We start from the raw sequence: 15022 nt of genomic DNA, 5'->3' as shown, positions 1-15022 counted from the left end.
TAAAAAAAAATGTTTTTAAGGTTATTTATATTGGAATGGTAGATTTACAGAAGGAAAGAGACAGAAAGATCTTCCATCCACTGGTTCATTCCCCCCATATGACTGCAACACTGGAGCTGAGCCGATCCGAAGCCAGGAGCTTCCTCCGTGTCTTCCAAGTGCAGGGTCTCCCAGGTGCAGGGTCCGGAGGCTTTGGGCCATCCTCGACTGCTTTCCCAGGCTACAAGCAGGAAGCTGGATGGGAAGTGGAGCAGATTGGACATGAACCCACGAACTAACACCCGTATAGGATCCCAGTGCTTGCAAGGGAAGATTTAGCTATTGAACCAAAGTGCCACTCCCAACTGTATGGTTTACAAAGGGGAGAAACAGGCCCTCATCTGAGCAGAGGCACCTTGCAGTGAAGACGGGGGGGGGGGGGGGGGGTCCCTGCCCCTGGCTGATAAGGCCTCAGTGACTTTAGGCAAGTTCAAGGAGTCCCCCACCTGTGAAGGGCTCTCCCCACGGTCAGCAGCTGAGGATGCTAACAGTACCTACCTTTTCAGGCCATAGAAGGTGCTGAGGGAGAGAGAGAGAGAGAGCTGACATGCACCTGGTTAAGCACTCAGTAAACAAGAGCTCCTATGTTGTGAAGGCTGGCACCTGTCGCCTTGCTGCTTGAGTGCTGGCTGTAGCTGGCCTGCTGGCAGGCCCACAGGATACTCTTCTTGGGGGCTGCCTGACGGGTCCCTGCTCACCCACTGTGCGCGGGGGCACCTGCTCACAGGCGCTTAGCAGAGGGCACCTCTCTGTGCTGGGGTGGCAGTCTTGCCAGCACAAAGGGTGACTGGAAGCTCTCGAAGCTTGACTCCGTGCTTGACCTTGAGGTGTCACCACCCCTTGTCTGCTTCTCCTGTGAACCAAGGATTCATGATTGGGAGAATAATTGCGGACCCCAGCGCCAGGAGGCTGGGTCTGCACCTGGGTACCTGGCAGAGGGGGTCTGCCCACTACCCTGGTGCCAGGCTGTCATGTGACTGGCAACTTGAGGTCAAGTGTAGGTACTGGTCCTCAGGAGCTTCTAGCTTGCAAAAAAAAAAAAAAAGAGAGAGAGAGAGATTGTTGGAGAGGGGACACGGTGGCTCCCAGCAGCCCAGGCCGCAGGAACTGGTGCTCCTGTCTCTGCATGGGGGCCTCGTGCCGCCCTCTCTTCCTCTCTGTCACACACAGACGCACAGCACTACGCATCCGACCGTGCGTGTGGCTGCGATGGGGCTGTGTGCGTATGTGCGCCGGGGTGTGTGTTGGCGGTGTGAAGGAGGCTGGGCTGCGCGCTACTGCCCTGGAGCCGCTTGCTGGGCGTGGGCCTTTCTCACATGGATGGAAAAGGAAGAGGGGGAGGAAGACTGGAGAGGCGAGCAGGGGGAAGGGAGGAGGGGCCCCGCGCTGGGGCTTGGGGACGTCCTGGCTGCGGTCACTGCCCTGGGAGACGGTGGCCGGCCCTAGCCTGGGAAGGCACGTGAATCCTTCCTCAGCCAGAGGGCCCTGTGGGCATAAGATTTCTCAGCCACACCTGCGCTGCACCCTCAGACCCCGGAGTGTGGGTGGGGTCTCAACGTGGGAGAGGGGATGCCCAGCAGCAGGTACCTCCCCATGCCCGCTGCTGGGCACCTCTGCTCCTCCCCCCACCTCGTGTGAGGGGGTGGGGTCCAGCTTCTTGCCCTCCTTCCTCTGCCCCCTGGTGTCTGTAGCTTTCTTGCCTCGGAAGGTGGGACTGCTTCTTCCCACCTGCTCCCCCAGACGTCACCATACTGGCCAGAAGCTTTGGAACCAGGGTCAGGTTATTTGACATCTTTGCCCCCATCTCCTCATCTCTAAATAGTACAAAACAAAACAACTCAGCAGTTGTCTCCTGGGCTTGTAGCAGAAACCCAATGAGTTAACACTGTAAACAGTGTAGACAGTACTCGGTCGTTCAGCAATAAATGGCAGCTGTGCTTCGACCAGGGTCTCCCGTGCCTTCTGTCAGAACCGGGGAACAGAAATGACCGGTGGTTGGGGGGATGTGAATGCAAGCCCATCTCCTGCTAGTGCCCCGGGTCTGTGTGCCGACCCCGAAGTCACTCATGCCCTGCCCCACCTCTTCCTTTGCCTCTGTCCCAGCCCGCACACCCAACCTGCCGTTGCCGTTGCTGGGGCCACTGCGGTGCAGCATGTCACATGGCTATCCTCACATCCCACCCTGGAGGAGGCCTCCCCAGTCATCCAGCCTGCCACGTTTCCCAACTCGCTCATCCAACTCGCTGCCGTCATTCCACCTTATTTTCTGGGTGGTGGGGGGAGGGGAGGTTCCTGTGCTTGTGTGTCTCCTACACACACACACACACACACACACACACACACACACACACACACACACACGTGAGGACAGGGACCCGATCTAATAACAGGTCGCCTCTGAGACTTCCATGCTTGGCACACGGTAAGATCTTAACCAGCAATGACTTGCATGAACAACCAGGGAGGGATAGGAGAAAGTTCTCACGTGCTGCCACCTGCCGTTCCTGTCTCTAGGACTCCGCGTGACCCCCTCCCATCCGCCCCAACCATTGATCCCTTCTCTCTCCTTCCTCCCCCAGTTGCTGTCCTCGCCCCCCTGCTTGCTACTCACCAAAATGGCGAACTTCACCCCAGTCAATGGCAGCTCCAGCAACCAGTCTGTGCGACTGGTCACGTCAGCTCATAACCGCTACGAAACGGTGGAAATGGTCTTCATCGCCACGGTCACGGGCTCGCTAAGCCTGGTGACCGTGGTGGGCAACATTCTGGTGATGCTCTCCATCAAGGTCAACAGGCAGCTGCAGACGGTCAACAACTACTTCCTGTTCAGCCTGGCCTGTGCTGACCTCATCATTGGCGCCTTCTCCATGAACCTGTACACTGTGTACATCATCAAGGGCTATTGGCCACTGGGCGCCGTGGTCTGTGACCTGTGGCTGGCCTTGGACTATGTAGTGAGCAATGCCTCCGTCATGAACCTGCTCATCATCAGCTTTGACCGCTATTTCTGCGTCACCAAGCCCCTCACCTACCCTGCCCGCCGTACCACCAAGATGGCTGGCCTCATGATCGCAGCCGCCTGGGTCCTGTCGTTTGTACTATGGGCGCCTGCCATCTTGTTTTGGCAGTTTGTGGTGGGCAAGAGGACTGTGCCGGACAACCAGTGCTTCATCCAGTTCCTGTCCAACCCGGCGGTGACCTTTGGCACGGCCATCGCCGCCTTCTACCTGCCCGTGGTCATCATGACGGTTCTCTATATCCACATCTCCCTGGCCAGCCGCAGTCGAGTTCACAAGCACCGGCCCGAGGGCCCCAAGGAGAAGAAGGCCAAGACCCTGGCCTTCCTCAAAAGCCCCCTGATGAAACAGAGTGTTAAGAAGCCCCCACCGCCCGGGGAAGCGGCCAGGGAGGAGCTGCGCAACGGGAAGCTGGAGGAGGCCCCTCCGCCTGCCCTGCCACCACCTCCGCGCCCCATGGCCGACAAGGACACGTCTAATGAATCCAGCTCGGGCAGCGCCACCCAGAACACCAAGGAACGGCCACCCACGGAGCTGTCCACTGCCACAGAGGCCACCACACCTGCCCTGTCTGCCCCGCCCCTGCAGCCAAGGACTCTCAACCCGGCCTCCAAGTGGTCCAAGATCCAGATTGTGACAAAGCAGACAGGCAATGAGTGTGTAACAGCCATTGAGATTGTACCAGCCACGCCGGCTGGCATGCGCCCGGCTGCCAACGTGGCCCGCAAGTTCGCTAGCATCGCTCGCAACCAAGTGCGCAAAAAGCGGCAGATGGCAGCTCGGGAGCGCAAGGTGACTCGGACCATCTTCGCCATCCTGCTGGCCTTCATCCTCACCTGGACGCCCTACAATGTCATGGTTCTGGTGAACACCTTCTGCCAGAGCTGCATCCCCGAGACTGTGTGGTCCATTGGTTACTGGCTCTGCTATGTCAACAGCACCATCAACCCTGCCTGCTACGCGCTCTGCAATGCCACCTTCAAAAAGACTTTCCGGCACCTGCTGCTGTGCCAGTATCGGAACATCGGCACCGCCAGGTAGGCAGGCAGCAGAGCCCTAGGAGGGGCTGGCGTCGTGTGTGTGTGCTGGCTGGGGGACCGCACCGCGACCCAGGCTCACCTGCCATGGGGGCAGATGGCTGGAGCTCCGGCTCTTATGTGCGCCGAAAGGCTGCTGAAGAGGATGGAGGGCTCGATGAGCCCAGGAGGCACCAGCTGCATTCAGGGACCAGGTCTCTGCTCAGGCTGAGCAGGCACAGCCCCCAGGAGTGTCAGACCTGGGACTCCTCCCTGGCCCGTGGTCCAGCCTCAGAGCACAGGGCATGCTGGCCTGGGCGGGAGCGAGCAGGGCACCTGCTGCATGGTGTCTGGCCGCAGGCAGAGCCGAGGGAATAAGCATCTGGACAGGGGTGTGTGGAGGAGCCAAGGGGCGGGGCTCCAGAAGGGAGCGGAAGGGCGGGGTCCCCCATTTTGCTGTCATCGGTGCTTCCCGTCACCCCCCCTTGCACCCTGCATGTGGGCTCTTCCTCCCCTGACCCCTCTCGCCAAACCTCTCTGAAGGGGCAGCAATAGCCTGGCTCCGGATGGGGAGGGTGATGTCATGGGAGGTTCAACTCAGGAAGTCTCAGCCTCCTGGAGCTCTGGGTTCAGCCCAGTGGCCAGCTTAGGCTGAAGGGTCCCCTCCCAGGAGAGGGCGTGGCCCAGGGGGTAGTGGTAAGGGTGGTAGGCTGGGCTCCCATCATCCCCTACAGAGCTGAGGGATGCCCTGGGCCCCCAGGGAGAGGTCAGGGCACTTGAGTGCAGAGATGGCACCCGTCTCCCCAGCCTGGCGGTGAGTGGGGCTGAGGTCGAGGTTGCAGTCTGTTCCAGCTCGCAGGCTCCCCGGGAGCAGGGAGTCGGGGGGAAGACAGCCAGGCTTAGGGAGGAGTGGAGCACCTTCATCTTTGCTTTTTCCATGCGTTCTGGGGAGCACTCCTGGCCAAAGCCCCCCAGGCCTTAAACCCACCCATCCCTGACACCATCTCCCCCCTCCCTTTCCCATCTCCCGCAAATCAAACTCCACAGCAGACTCCCCAGGGGAGGGGCTTTTATATATTAAAAAGAAAAAGATTTTATTGGGAAAACAATTGGTTTATTTGTCTTCTTAGTTCATGATGGGGAAAACAAGAGGGGGTGTTGGGAGTCAGCTCCCTTGGGAGGGGGGCTCAAGCTGCCCAGAATCCCTGGTCCCTCCCCACTTTGGGCACTTGGGGAGCTATGTGGGGGGAGGGACGGGAAGAGCAGGCGTGATTGATAAAGCTAATAAGCAGACAAAAGGCACTGGTGGGTTACAGCTCAGGAGGCCGCAGCCGGGCCCCAGGAGAAGCAGGTCTAGTCTTTTCCCTTCCCTTTCTTGGCTGTAAAACAAGAAAATAAAGGAACTCAGCATTAGCAGAGGGTGGGGGTCTCGGTGGAGACCCAGCCCCCTGCACACACTGGCAAAATCCTGCCCCCTAGTGGTTTCTGGATAACGGAGCCGGAAGCAGGTGGGACTGGGCGGCCATGATGACGCCTCCAGGCCGGAGAGGTGGCCCAGACTCTCCCTGGCAGGCCCTGTTTGTCCCCTGACTGGGGCCACTGGAACTCGGGGTGGGCTATGAGGGGTTCCCTATGTTAGGAAAGGCAGTTAGAGCCAAATGCTCCCCCTGCCGGCCAGAGGGGTGCTAGCCAACCATGGTGGGACAGCCTGTCTGAGCCCTAAGGGAGGTGGGCTCCAGGGGTCACCATGTCTTGCACACCTTCTCAGGGCTTACCCTCTTGGTACCTGCAGCTCCAAGATGTCCCTGCAGACACGGTACCGAGGGCATAGATGTCCTCCGCTCACTGGTGGGGACCCAAGGCTTCGGGTTTATCTACTGTGCTCTCAAGTGCTGTCTTAACCCCCCAATCCCCACACTGACCTTTGGCCTTGGCTTTGGTTTTGGGGGTGCAGGGCTTGGTCACGCGGATGGTCTCCTGGCACTGGGCGTTGTACCGAGCCTTCTTGAGGGTACCTTGGCGGGCTTTGGTGCCTGTGCCGCCATCACACGCCCCCCAACTCTCAAACTTGTACTTGCAGTCGGCTGGCAGGAGAACAGCCGGGTCAGGGCAGGAGAGCCTGCAGCCCCCTCCCTCCCCATGCCCTGGCGCACGCACCCCACCTCACCTCCGAACTCTTTCTTCCAGCTGCACGGCAGCCTGCAGCGGATGCGCTGTGTTTGCGCCCCGCAGGTACCCTCGCGGAAGCCCACGCCGCAGTCCTTGCTGCTGGGGGTGCAGGGTCCCCAGGTCCACTCGGTGCACTCGCCGCCCGGGCCGCCCTTCTTGACCTTGTCTGGATTGAGGGGGATAGGGGGAATCAGTACGACAGGCTGGAAGACCTCCCTCGCTGGGGTTCCCGGGCTCTGGGGGCCTCACCTGCCCCGGCCCCTGGGCCCCTTCCAACCCCCCTCCCCGCCCCCACGACCACGTTCCTCCATCACTTCACCTTTCTTTTTGGCCACCGCGGAGGTGAGCGCCAGCAGGGCGAGGAGGGCGAGGAGGAGGAAGCCTCGGAGCTGCATGCTAAGGGGAGAGCCGGGTCAGAGGTCCCCGCCAGGCTCCGGGCCCACTGGGCCTGCACCTCCCATCTCCCCCTTAGCCTCCACTTTGCAGGCCGCTCAGGTGGCGGTGAGGCTGTCCCGGAGTGGGGGGGAGCTGCACCACGGGAAGGTGTCTCCCCGGGGATACCTCAGCATCCTCCCCCACTCTTGTCCCTACTAGAGCCTCCCGATTCCTCCCTCTTCGCCCCCCACGGCCCGTAGCCACCACGCGCTCACTCGCTAACCACCCGCGCCGCTTCGCTCCCTCCCGCGCCGGCCCGTCCCGCTCCGGCTGCTGCGGCCCCTTTTGTCTCCAGAACCGGTCTGAACCGGTCACATGGGCCCCCGCCCCCTCCCCCGCCTCTCCCCACCGGGGAAGGACCCGCCCCGCCCCCTCCCCTCCAACCTGCGCCGCCCCCGACCCAAGCGTCCCCGCCTCCGCTCCCGCCCCGCACCCCCCAGGCCACGACCTGACCTGGCTTCCTGGCGGTGGCGTCGGGTCGGCGCGCGCCCCCGCCTTGCCCTGTATTGGTGCTCTCTGCTCTGGGGACTTGGAATTCTACTGGCCCCCAACACTCTTAAGCCCCAGGGCTCCCAGGACCCCAGCCCCCTGCTTTCCATACCCGTCCTCTGTCCCCTGACCCTGGGCTAGTGGCCATCCGCGCCGGGCACCCTCAATTCGCAGCATCTTTGATAGGGATCAGAAAGGGACAAGGGTGCCCATCTCCACGTGGGGTCCCACTCTATCACCCAGACGGCCTGGGGAAGGGGAGGGCCACCTCGGGGTCCTTCCCTAACTGGGCAAGAGATGCTCAGCTTTGGCCGAGTGCCTGGGGGAAGGAACGCAGAGGGTAGTGCGTTAGGGCGCACGCGCCTTTCCAGGAGCGCAGGTTTGAGAGGCGGCGGGAGGGGCGCGTTGGGAAGGATCCCTGCGCTAGAGTTTGGTAAAACTTGCAGAACTGACAGCAGCAGTCTGAAAAGTTCCAGGCGCAGCCAAACGGCCCATACAGTTGGAGGGAGGCACAGCTCCTGTGACCCCAGGGATCTCCACCCCAATGCCCGCCCCCATCCCCAGGTCTGGGGTGAAGTGGCTTGCCCGGGATTCCACCTCCCTCTTTCACTTTCATTGTTGTGGTCCCAGCGGGAAGCGGGAAGCGGGAGGAAGCCGGCTCCGCCCCCTGCAAACCCCTCCAGCACTGCCGCAGGCAGAGGTCAGGAACCCGGGCACCCCTTAGACAACATGGGGGACCCTGCCACTGCGGGAAGCCTTCCCCCACAAAGAGAGAAAAGCAGAAAGGAAAAAAAAATCCACTTTACTGAGTCGCACCCAGCTGTAAACATGTCACCCGTGGGAGCCCCGCCCCCACCCCGGCCATACAGTCCATGAGACATGACTGGGTACAGAGAAGGGTCACCGGGGCGGGTGCCAAGCAGGGCAACGGGCAGGCCACGCCGGCTGGAGCAGGGTGGGGTCCGGGCGGGCTTGGGGCCAAGCTCACGGGGCCTCCGTGTGGCCCTACGCGGCAGTGGGCTTAGGAACCTCGGCCCGCGGGTCTCCCCTCCCCTGCCGCGGCCACTGTCGCCTCCGCTGGGGGGTTCAGAACTGCGAGTGGGGCAACTGCTGTCCCGAGGGGCGCGGCCCGGGGCCCCCTGCCCCGGCCTGTGCAGGCTGACCCCCGGCAGGGGTGCTCCCCGGAGTCCTGGGGGCGGCTCTTGCACTGGGGGTACGGGTCCCTCCCTGTGGCCATCCGGCTGGAATGTGGCAGTGAGGCGGGCAAGGAGGCCCTCGCTGAGCCTAGAGGCTACACGGCCGTCTCCTGGTCCTCTCGTTGGATCATCTGGTAGTGCTGCCGGCTGGCCAGGTAGGCGGCCAGCTCCGTGTCCTGAGCCTTCTCAGCCCGCTGCCGGGGGGTGTCGCCCTGAGGGTGAATGGGTTGGGTGAATAGACACCTGGGGACCCAGGGCGGGTTTAGGAGAGGAGCCCACCCCTGGGTAGTGAGCTGGGGATTCCTTAGGGTGGCCCCTCCATGACTCTGGACTCCCAGGTGTTGGGGCACCCTGCTTCATGCTCACCTGCTGGTCTGTCTTCATGAGCGAAGCCCCTGCCTCCACGATGTAGTGGCAGATCGTACGCTGGCGCAGGGCGGCGGCCTGGTGCAGACAGGTCTCCCCACTGGGGAGGCAGAGTGCTGTGAACCCCCACCCACCCAGCTTCCATGGGCATCAGCAAGAAAGGGGGAAACTTGGGCCCTGGGGCAAGGAAGGGGCTGCAGAGAGGAGGGGAGACTGGCCAGATATGGGGGAGCGGGGCACAGGCTGGTTTCCAAGGTCTCCAGGCTCCTGCCCCACCCAGACACTCACTTTTCCTCTGCTGCGTCCAGGATCTCTGGCGGGGCTGCAGGGGGAAGAGGGCTCAGAGGGGCCCATGCACCCCTGCCTCCAGCCCGCCCCGCGGCCCCAGGAGCGGCACTCACTGTGCTCCAGCAGGTAACGGACCACGTCCTTGCTGCCCGCACTGACAGCGTGGTGCAGCAGCGTGCGGCTTCGCTCATCCCTGTGCGTGAGGTCGCCCCCTGCTCGGTGCAGCTCCTGCAGCTGCGGGCGGGAGGCAGGGCAGGACTGGGCTGGGCTGCCCACAGGTTCCACACCAGCCTGCTCCCCCGAGGGGGTATCAGGGGAGTCAACAGGGCCTCCATCCCCACAGGGGCGCCTGGCTACACCAGGGATGGGCAGGTGGGGGTGGGTGGAAACAGCCTGTTCAGATGGGCGAGGTGGGACAGGACTGTACCCTGTGGAGACCCTGCCAAGCACCTGCGTGGCACACACGTTCGAAGGCCCTACTGCCCGGTGGATACCAGGGCACCCAGGGCCAGAGGCTGCTGCCTAGAGCGGGTACCTTACAGAAGTCGTTCCTCCTGGCAGCTTCGATCAGCTCCTCACCTGCACAGAAGAGCTGGTGTCACCTGAGGCCAGGGTCCAGGCCTGGGCTGTGTGATTCACGCGTGTGGGGAGATGTGTGCCGCAGGGCATTGTGTGCCAAGGGCGGGGCCCATGTGTGACCATGCCCGCCCATAGGAGGCCACACAGAAGCTGGATGGCTGTTTGTGCTGGGCCAGCCTCCCCGCACCCGTCACTCCCCACCAGGGAGGAAGCAGCCTCACCTGCAGGGGGCGCTGCATCCCCTTGCAGCAACCTGCAAACAGAGCCGGTAGAACTGTGACCCCGCCCCCCAGCACGTCCCGCCTGCCACCCTCCCCAGCCCGACAGGTGGCGCCCTTGGTGCTTTCAACAGTTTATTGAGTGCCTACTGGTCACTGTGCTGGGATCCCCAGGGGTACAGCAGGGAACCAGACACATGGAGGCCTCGCTCTCACAGAGCTTACAGTCTAGTGCAGCAAGAGACGACGAATAAATAAGGGGCTCTGCATGGCAGTGAGTGCCCCAAGAGGACAGCACAGGGCAGTGTGACTGGGCCTCGGAGCAGATGGCTCCCCAGGGGAAGAAACTGCAGCTGAGAGAGGGTGGGGAGCAAGAAGTGGACAGTGTGATGAGGGGATGGGGCATGGCAGGGCGCTCAGGCCGGGCCTGTGCATGCCTGGCACCTGGGAGGGCCTCAGTGGCACCACATGCTGCATGTTCAGCAGGTCACCCATGCAGCAGGTCATGGTATGCAGACAGGCGCGGGGTGGGGGGAAAGGAGAGGTGGGGGAGGGAGCAGCACCACAAGGACTTGCTGGGGGGAGAGGGAGAAGTGGGGGAGAGACCCCAGGCTGGCCCGCAGCAGCTTGGGTGTGGTTCCTTAGCCAGCACAGGAGGGGGTTGGGGCTGGAGGCCAGGGTCAGCCCTGGTGGGAGGAGGGCAAGAGCCGGGCCAGGACTCACCGGGGAGTGGGTGAGCAGGGGGAGGTGGGGACAGGGGAAGTGGGGGTTGGCAGGTTGGGCCGGGCCGAGGCCCCCAGCAGCTCGGGGTCCAGGATGTAGATCTCGTCCTGTGCAATCTCAGTCACATAGTTGAGGTGTTCCTGGAGGGCAGGAGGGCAGGGTCAAGGCCAAGGCTCTGGGGACCAGGAGCAGACCCAGACACACCTCCACCGTGTCTCCCTCCATCCCTCTCCCCAACACCTCCTTTCTGTTCCTGGCCCCTCAAGCCTGGTCCTGGGACAGTCAGCCTCTTCCAGTCACCAAGTCTTTCCCCAGGTGAGCTGGCCCTGGCCACTTTCTTCTCGGTCTATGGACAGTGCTTTGGGCCAAGGACCAAGGTGAGCCTACCCACTGGGGTCCAGAAGGGAGGGCCTCCTGTGGGAGGCGATGGGGCTGCGTAGGCTCACCTGGGCACGGTCGATCCTGTAGAAGCGGCTGGCAGTGGTAGCTGCAGGAGAGAGGGTCACGGGGATGAGGCCCTCCTTGCGATGGCCCAGGGCCTGTGTCGCCCCAGTCCCAGGCTCAGCCAAGAGCTAATGCTCCAGGGCAGACTTACCATCCAGGAAACACCATTTGGGGGACAGCTTCTGGCACATGGAGGACTGGGCTCCAGCACCCTCAGGCTCCTGATGGGAGAGAAGCCGAGCCTGGGGTGGGGTGGGGACAGGACTGGGGCCAGCAGGGACACCTGAAGAGGGGGTAGTTGGACCCCCTCCCCATCCCATCCCACCAAGCCTACCTGCTGGAGCCTCTCAATGTGGGCACGGCAGAGCTCCAGGTCACTGTCTCCTGGGACCACCACGGTGCCCAGGGGCACAGCTGGAAGACAGAATGCCAGTCACTGGCCCTGCCCGGGGACACCTGGCAGCCCTGCCCACTCCCAGCCCTGCTCCCTTGCCCCAGTGCCACTCACAGGCCTCCCTGAGCTGCTCCTTGTCGTAGTGCAGGGCCTCATAGTCGTGCATGCTAACCCTGCTCACCTGGATCCGCAGCTGCTCAGGCACGGGCTGCTGGCTGCCGGAGCAAGGACAGGGGGCCTCAGCAAGGGGCCCGTCCTCTGCCAGATGCCAGGCCGATTGTGGACTGATGGACGGATGTTCAGAAGGGGGCATCCCTCTCCCAGCCCTGGGCCATGGGGACGTGTGGGGACACTGAGGCCCGAGGGGCGGGCATGACATACTCGTTGTGCAGGGGCGCGGCGCTCCGGCGCTTGGCCTTCTGCACCATGGTGGCCTGGTTGCGCAGCGCGATGCGGATGCGGGAGGCTGCTAGCCTGCAGGGCTCGCCGTCCACCTGCACTGGGATCGCCTTGGACGTGATGAGCAGCACCTCGCGGCACTGCGTCAGCCGCTCGCCGTGCCCGCCCACCTGCAGTGCGGCCTGCGACACAGGAGGGAAGCTCCAGTCGGGGGGGCCCCAGGGGCTGAAGAGGACCCCCCCACAAACACAGAATAGATAAGAGGGGGCAGTAGGAGAGTAGGGGGAGATCAGAGACAGAGGCAATGAGGGTGATGCTGCAGACAGAGGAGAGAGGGTGGACAGTGAGACCCAAGCCAGACAAGGGCCGGGCAGAGAAGGGGTGTCGGCTGAACCCCCCTGGTCTGGGGGCCACACTCACCAGAGAGGTCATGGTGAATCCAATGACCTCGAGGTAGCCGTCGTCGTGCCGCTGGGGCTCAAAGTCATGGTGCTCCCCGGGGTGGCCCCAAGGCATGGTGCCAGCACAGTACCTGGGGTGGGGACAGGACAGTGGTTTCTGCACCTACAGGACAGGGCCAGCAGGACACACCTGGAGTCCACCCTCCTCACCTGGGGATGTTCAGGAAAACGATGCACTGGGGCTTCAGCTCCTGAATCTTGGGGGTCAAGTCAGTCCCGTCGCACTGGAGCACCAATGGAGTGTTGTTGGGGGACACAGGGAGGGGTCCTTGGGGAGCCTTTCCCCACGCCCCCTCCTGGGCCCCCCCCCCCACTCACCACCACCCGGATGTGCTTGGCCAGGTCCTTGGAGCCGCCAGTGAGGAAGTCAGAGAAGGCCGTCTGTGGGGTCAGAGAGGTTTAGCAGCGGGGGATGGGTCCCTTCCCTCAGAACCCTCAGACGGGGCACCCAGGAGCTGGGGGGATAGAGGCCTGCATGACTCACCCCGGCGTAGAACATCTTGTTCCGGAAGCGGCTATTGAACTTCTCAGGGTTGGCCTCTGCACAGAGACAAGATAACAGGGTGGGGTGGGGAGTGTTAATTATGGGGAGTCCACATGTTTCTGGCCTTGACCTTCTGGGGAACCCTCCTGCCCACTCCTCCACTGAGATTCCCAGGCAGGAGATGGCCAACCTCGAGATTCGTGGAACTCCAGGGTGACATGGGCATCGAAGCCCAGGCTGAAGTAGTTGTTGAAGACGTCCAAGGGCAGCTAGGAAGAGGCCGGGCACCGACATGAGGGCTGCATTCCAACATGCAGGCTGCGCCTCACGCCTGTCCCCTCCTCACAGCCTGCCCAGCAGCCCCCGCGCTGGCTCTGCCCAGGCAGCAGTTTCAGAGGCCTGTCTCACAGGTGTCCACTGAGGATCCCGAGTGCCTGGCGGGCCCCAGCACTGCTCCCAGACACACTGAAGGAGGTGGCTGCTCTGTTTACTGCCTAAAATAGTGCCTGCCAGTGGCTGAATGGAAACCCATCTGGGTGCCAGTGCTGTGACATAGCCGGTCAACATGCTGCCTGCATTACTGGCATATACAGACAGACTCAATTCCCAGCTGTTCCACCTCTGATCCACTTCCCAGCTAATGGACCTGGGAAAGCAGCGGAAGATGGCCGGAGTGCTTGGGTTCCTGCCACTCACATGGTAGACCAGGAAGAACCTCCGAGCTCTTGGTTTTGGCCTGGCCCAGCCCCAGCCATTGCAGCCAACTGGGGAGTGTACTAGCGGGTAGAAAGGGTCTGCCTCTTCTCTTTCTTTGAAATAAACCCATCTTAGAGCCCATGGCCCTGACTCCCAAGGTTAGGGGAAACGGCGACATCTGCAGTCAGAGAGCACCCAGAGTCCCAGGACCCCGCGGGGGCGGCCAGCGGACCCACCCGGTCGGTGGCGCCATCATCTCGCTCCTCGGGCCCGGCCTCAGGGTTGGGCTCTGCCCGCAGGTCCCAGCGGTCCAGCTGTACCACGTTCCCCTCCTCCACATGTGACAGGATCTTAGAGACAGGCTCATCTGTATAGCCCTGCCAGGGGGGAAGCGGGCAGTGAGCCCACCTTGCTGGCAGCGAGCCCAGCCACACACCCATCTTCACAAGGGTGCTCACCCCGCCCCAGTTGAGGGTGCGTGCCAGGTCATTGCCGGTCCCCAGCGGCAAGATGGCAACAGGCGGTGGCGGCTTTAGGCGGAGCTGGTCTAGGGTGGAGAGAATCCAGCCGACCTGGAGGCAGAGACAGGGTCAGGCCCAGGGGAGCACCAGGCTAGGGCTACAACTCCCCCTGCAGCGCCCCCCAAGACCCCAGGAGCAGAACTCACTGTGCCGTCACCCCCGCAAGCAAGGATTCGCAGGTTATGCACTTTGCGGTACATCTCCAGCCTGGAGCGGGAAGTGACAGGAATGGGGTTGGGACAGGAGCCACACATGGCCTGGGACCCAGCCGTGCGCCCCGTCCCACCCCTGTGCCCCATGAGCACTTACGCCTCCCTGGGCCCTCCCTGGCTCAGGTCGAACACTTGCCGGGGGTTGAGATACCAGAGGAAGGACTGCATGATCTTGGCGCCCTGCAAGTGTCGGACAGGGGTGGGGCTGGAGCCAGGGAGAGGTGTGCGGTCATGGCAACAGGCAAGCAAGCTGAAGGGGTACTCACCTGGTTGCCCCCACTCTTGGGGTTCACAAACACCAGCAGGGGCTTCATGAGGGGGGACGGGGTGGGCCGGATAATGAAGGGTCTCCAGCGGCCCTCCTTGGGAGACAGACCACCCATGAGGCGCCTTCCCATTCCCTCCTGGGCAGGCCAAGGGTGGCTCTCCAGCCCCCTTGGCACACCCTCGGGTGCATCCCGCACAGCCCTCAGCACACACCTGGCGGCACACAGGCCCCTCAAGCCCATAGGGACCCGCCCATGGCTGAGCTGGCATCACCCAGCCCTCCCCCTGCAGACCCGGGGCTGGCGCTGTGGCTGACCTCGGGCCCCTTCTTGCTGGACTTCCTCTTGAAAGACGCACGCTTCTTCTTCTTGCTCGCCTTGAGGGTGTTCTGTGAGGGAAGTGGAAGGGGGCAGTGGTGACAAGGTGGACGACTGGCAAGACCCCGAGCACATTAGGGGCGGCCACAGCCACAGGCACAACTTACCTGGGGCCTCCGGGCGCGGAGGATCCAGGTGGGTGGGATGACCACGGCCGCGTGCACCCCCAGCGAGCATGGCTCCTCTATCTGCTGCAGCATGAAGCACGACACCTTGCTGTGGTACTGAAGGA

The 15022-nt window shown here is 62.8% G+C and overlaps 3 protein-coding genes across 13 annotated transcripts in view; 1 reads left to right on the top strand and 2 right to left on the bottom strand.

The window, feature by feature from the left end:
- Positions 1–2524: 2524 nt before the first annotated feature.
- On the top strand, positions 2525–4152 carry CHRM4 (cholinergic receptor muscarinic 4). The gene has a single exon (XM_040980341.1). The coding sequence runs from the start codon at positions 2655–2657 to the stop codon at positions 4095–4097; it is 1443 nt and encodes a 480-aa protein (XP_040836275.1). The 5' UTR covers positions 2525–2654; the 3' UTR covers positions 4098–4152.
- Positions 4153–5146: 994 nt separating this feature from the next.
- Positions 5147–6980, bottom strand: MDK (midkine). 4 transcript variants are annotated; one of them, XM_040980337.1, is made up of 4 exons: positions 6892–6980; positions 6561–6637; positions 6240–6407; positions 5147–6156 (listed from the first exon to the last, which is right to left on the bottom strand). In XM_040980337.1, exons 2-4 carry the CDS (start codon positions 6634–6636, stop codon positions 5915–5917), a joined length of 486 nt encoding a protein of 161 aa, XP_040836271.1. In that variant the 5' UTR covers position 6637; positions 6892–6980; the 3' UTR covers positions 5147–5914. The 4 variants fall into 4 exon arrangements, with proteins under 4 accessions (XP_040836271.1, XP_040836272.1, XP_040836274.1 ...); XM_040980338.1 differs by lacking the exon at positions 6892–6980 and having other exon boundaries at positions 5147–5451; positions 5995–6156; positions 6561–6888; XM_040980340.1 differs by lacking the exon at positions 6892–6980 and having other exon boundaries at positions 5147–5451; positions 6561–6888.
- A 971-nt stretch (positions 6981–7951) lies between these two features.
- Positions 7952–15022, bottom strand: part of DGKZ (diacylglycerol kinase zeta) — a 37346-nt gene continuing 30275 nt past the window's right edge. For 6 of the 8 annotated variants that reach the window (XM_040980173.1, XM_040980174.1, XM_040980177.1 and 3 more), the window contains 24 exons: positions 14898–15014; positions 14730–14801; positions 14413–14508; positions 14244–14326; positions 14081–14141; positions 13872–13985; positions 13650–13790; positions 12908–12986; positions 12718–12773; positions 12552–12614; positions 12384–12457; positions 12193–12304; positions 11755–11954; positions 11488–11588; positions 11314–11393; positions 11131–11200; positions 10982–11022; positions 10536–10675; positions 9816–9847; positions 9551–9594; positions 9129–9249; positions 9016–9049; positions 8728–8827; positions 7952–8573 (listed from right to left, as the gene is read on the bottom strand). In XM_040980173.1, coding sequence (XP_040836107.1) covers positions 8457–8573; positions 8728–8827; positions 9016–9049; positions 9129–9249; positions 9551–9594; positions 9816–9847; positions 10536–10675; positions 10982–11022; positions 11131–11200; positions 11314–11393; positions 11488–11588; positions 11755–11954; positions 12193–12304; positions 12384–12457; positions 12552–12614; positions 12718–12773; positions 12908–12986; positions 13650–13790; positions 13872–13985; positions 14081–14141; positions 14244–14326; positions 14413–14508; positions 14730–14801; positions 14898–15014 — 2148 coding nt within the window. In that variant the 3' untranslated portion in view covers positions 7952–8456. Of the gene's footprint in view, positions 8574–8727; positions 8844–8918; positions 8922–9015; positions 9050–9128; positions 9250–9550; positions 9595–9815; positions 9848–10535; positions 10676–10981; positions 11023–11130; positions 11201–11313; positions 11394–11487; positions 11589–11754; positions 11955–12192; positions 12305–12383; positions 12458–12551; positions 12615–12717; positions 12774–12907; positions 12987–13649; positions 13791–13871; positions 13986–14080; positions 14142–14243; positions 14327–14412; positions 14509–14729; positions 14802–14897; positions 15015–15022 lie in introns of all 8 variants that reach the window. The other 2 variants (XM_040980176.1, XM_040980178.1) reach the window with 2 other exon arrangements.

Source organism: Ochotona curzoniae, unplaced genomic scaffold (assembly GCF_017591425.1).
Source record: "Ochotona curzoniae isolate NIBS_2020 unplaced genomic scaffold, NIBS_Ocur_1.0 contig_3432, whole genome shotgun sequence".
NCBI lineage: Eukaryota > Metazoa > Chordata > Mammalia > Lagomorpha > Ochotonidae > Ochotona > Ochotona curzoniae.
The sequence above is the reverse complement of the archived record's forward strand: the minus strand, read 5'-3'. Positions and strand labels throughout refer to the sequence as shown.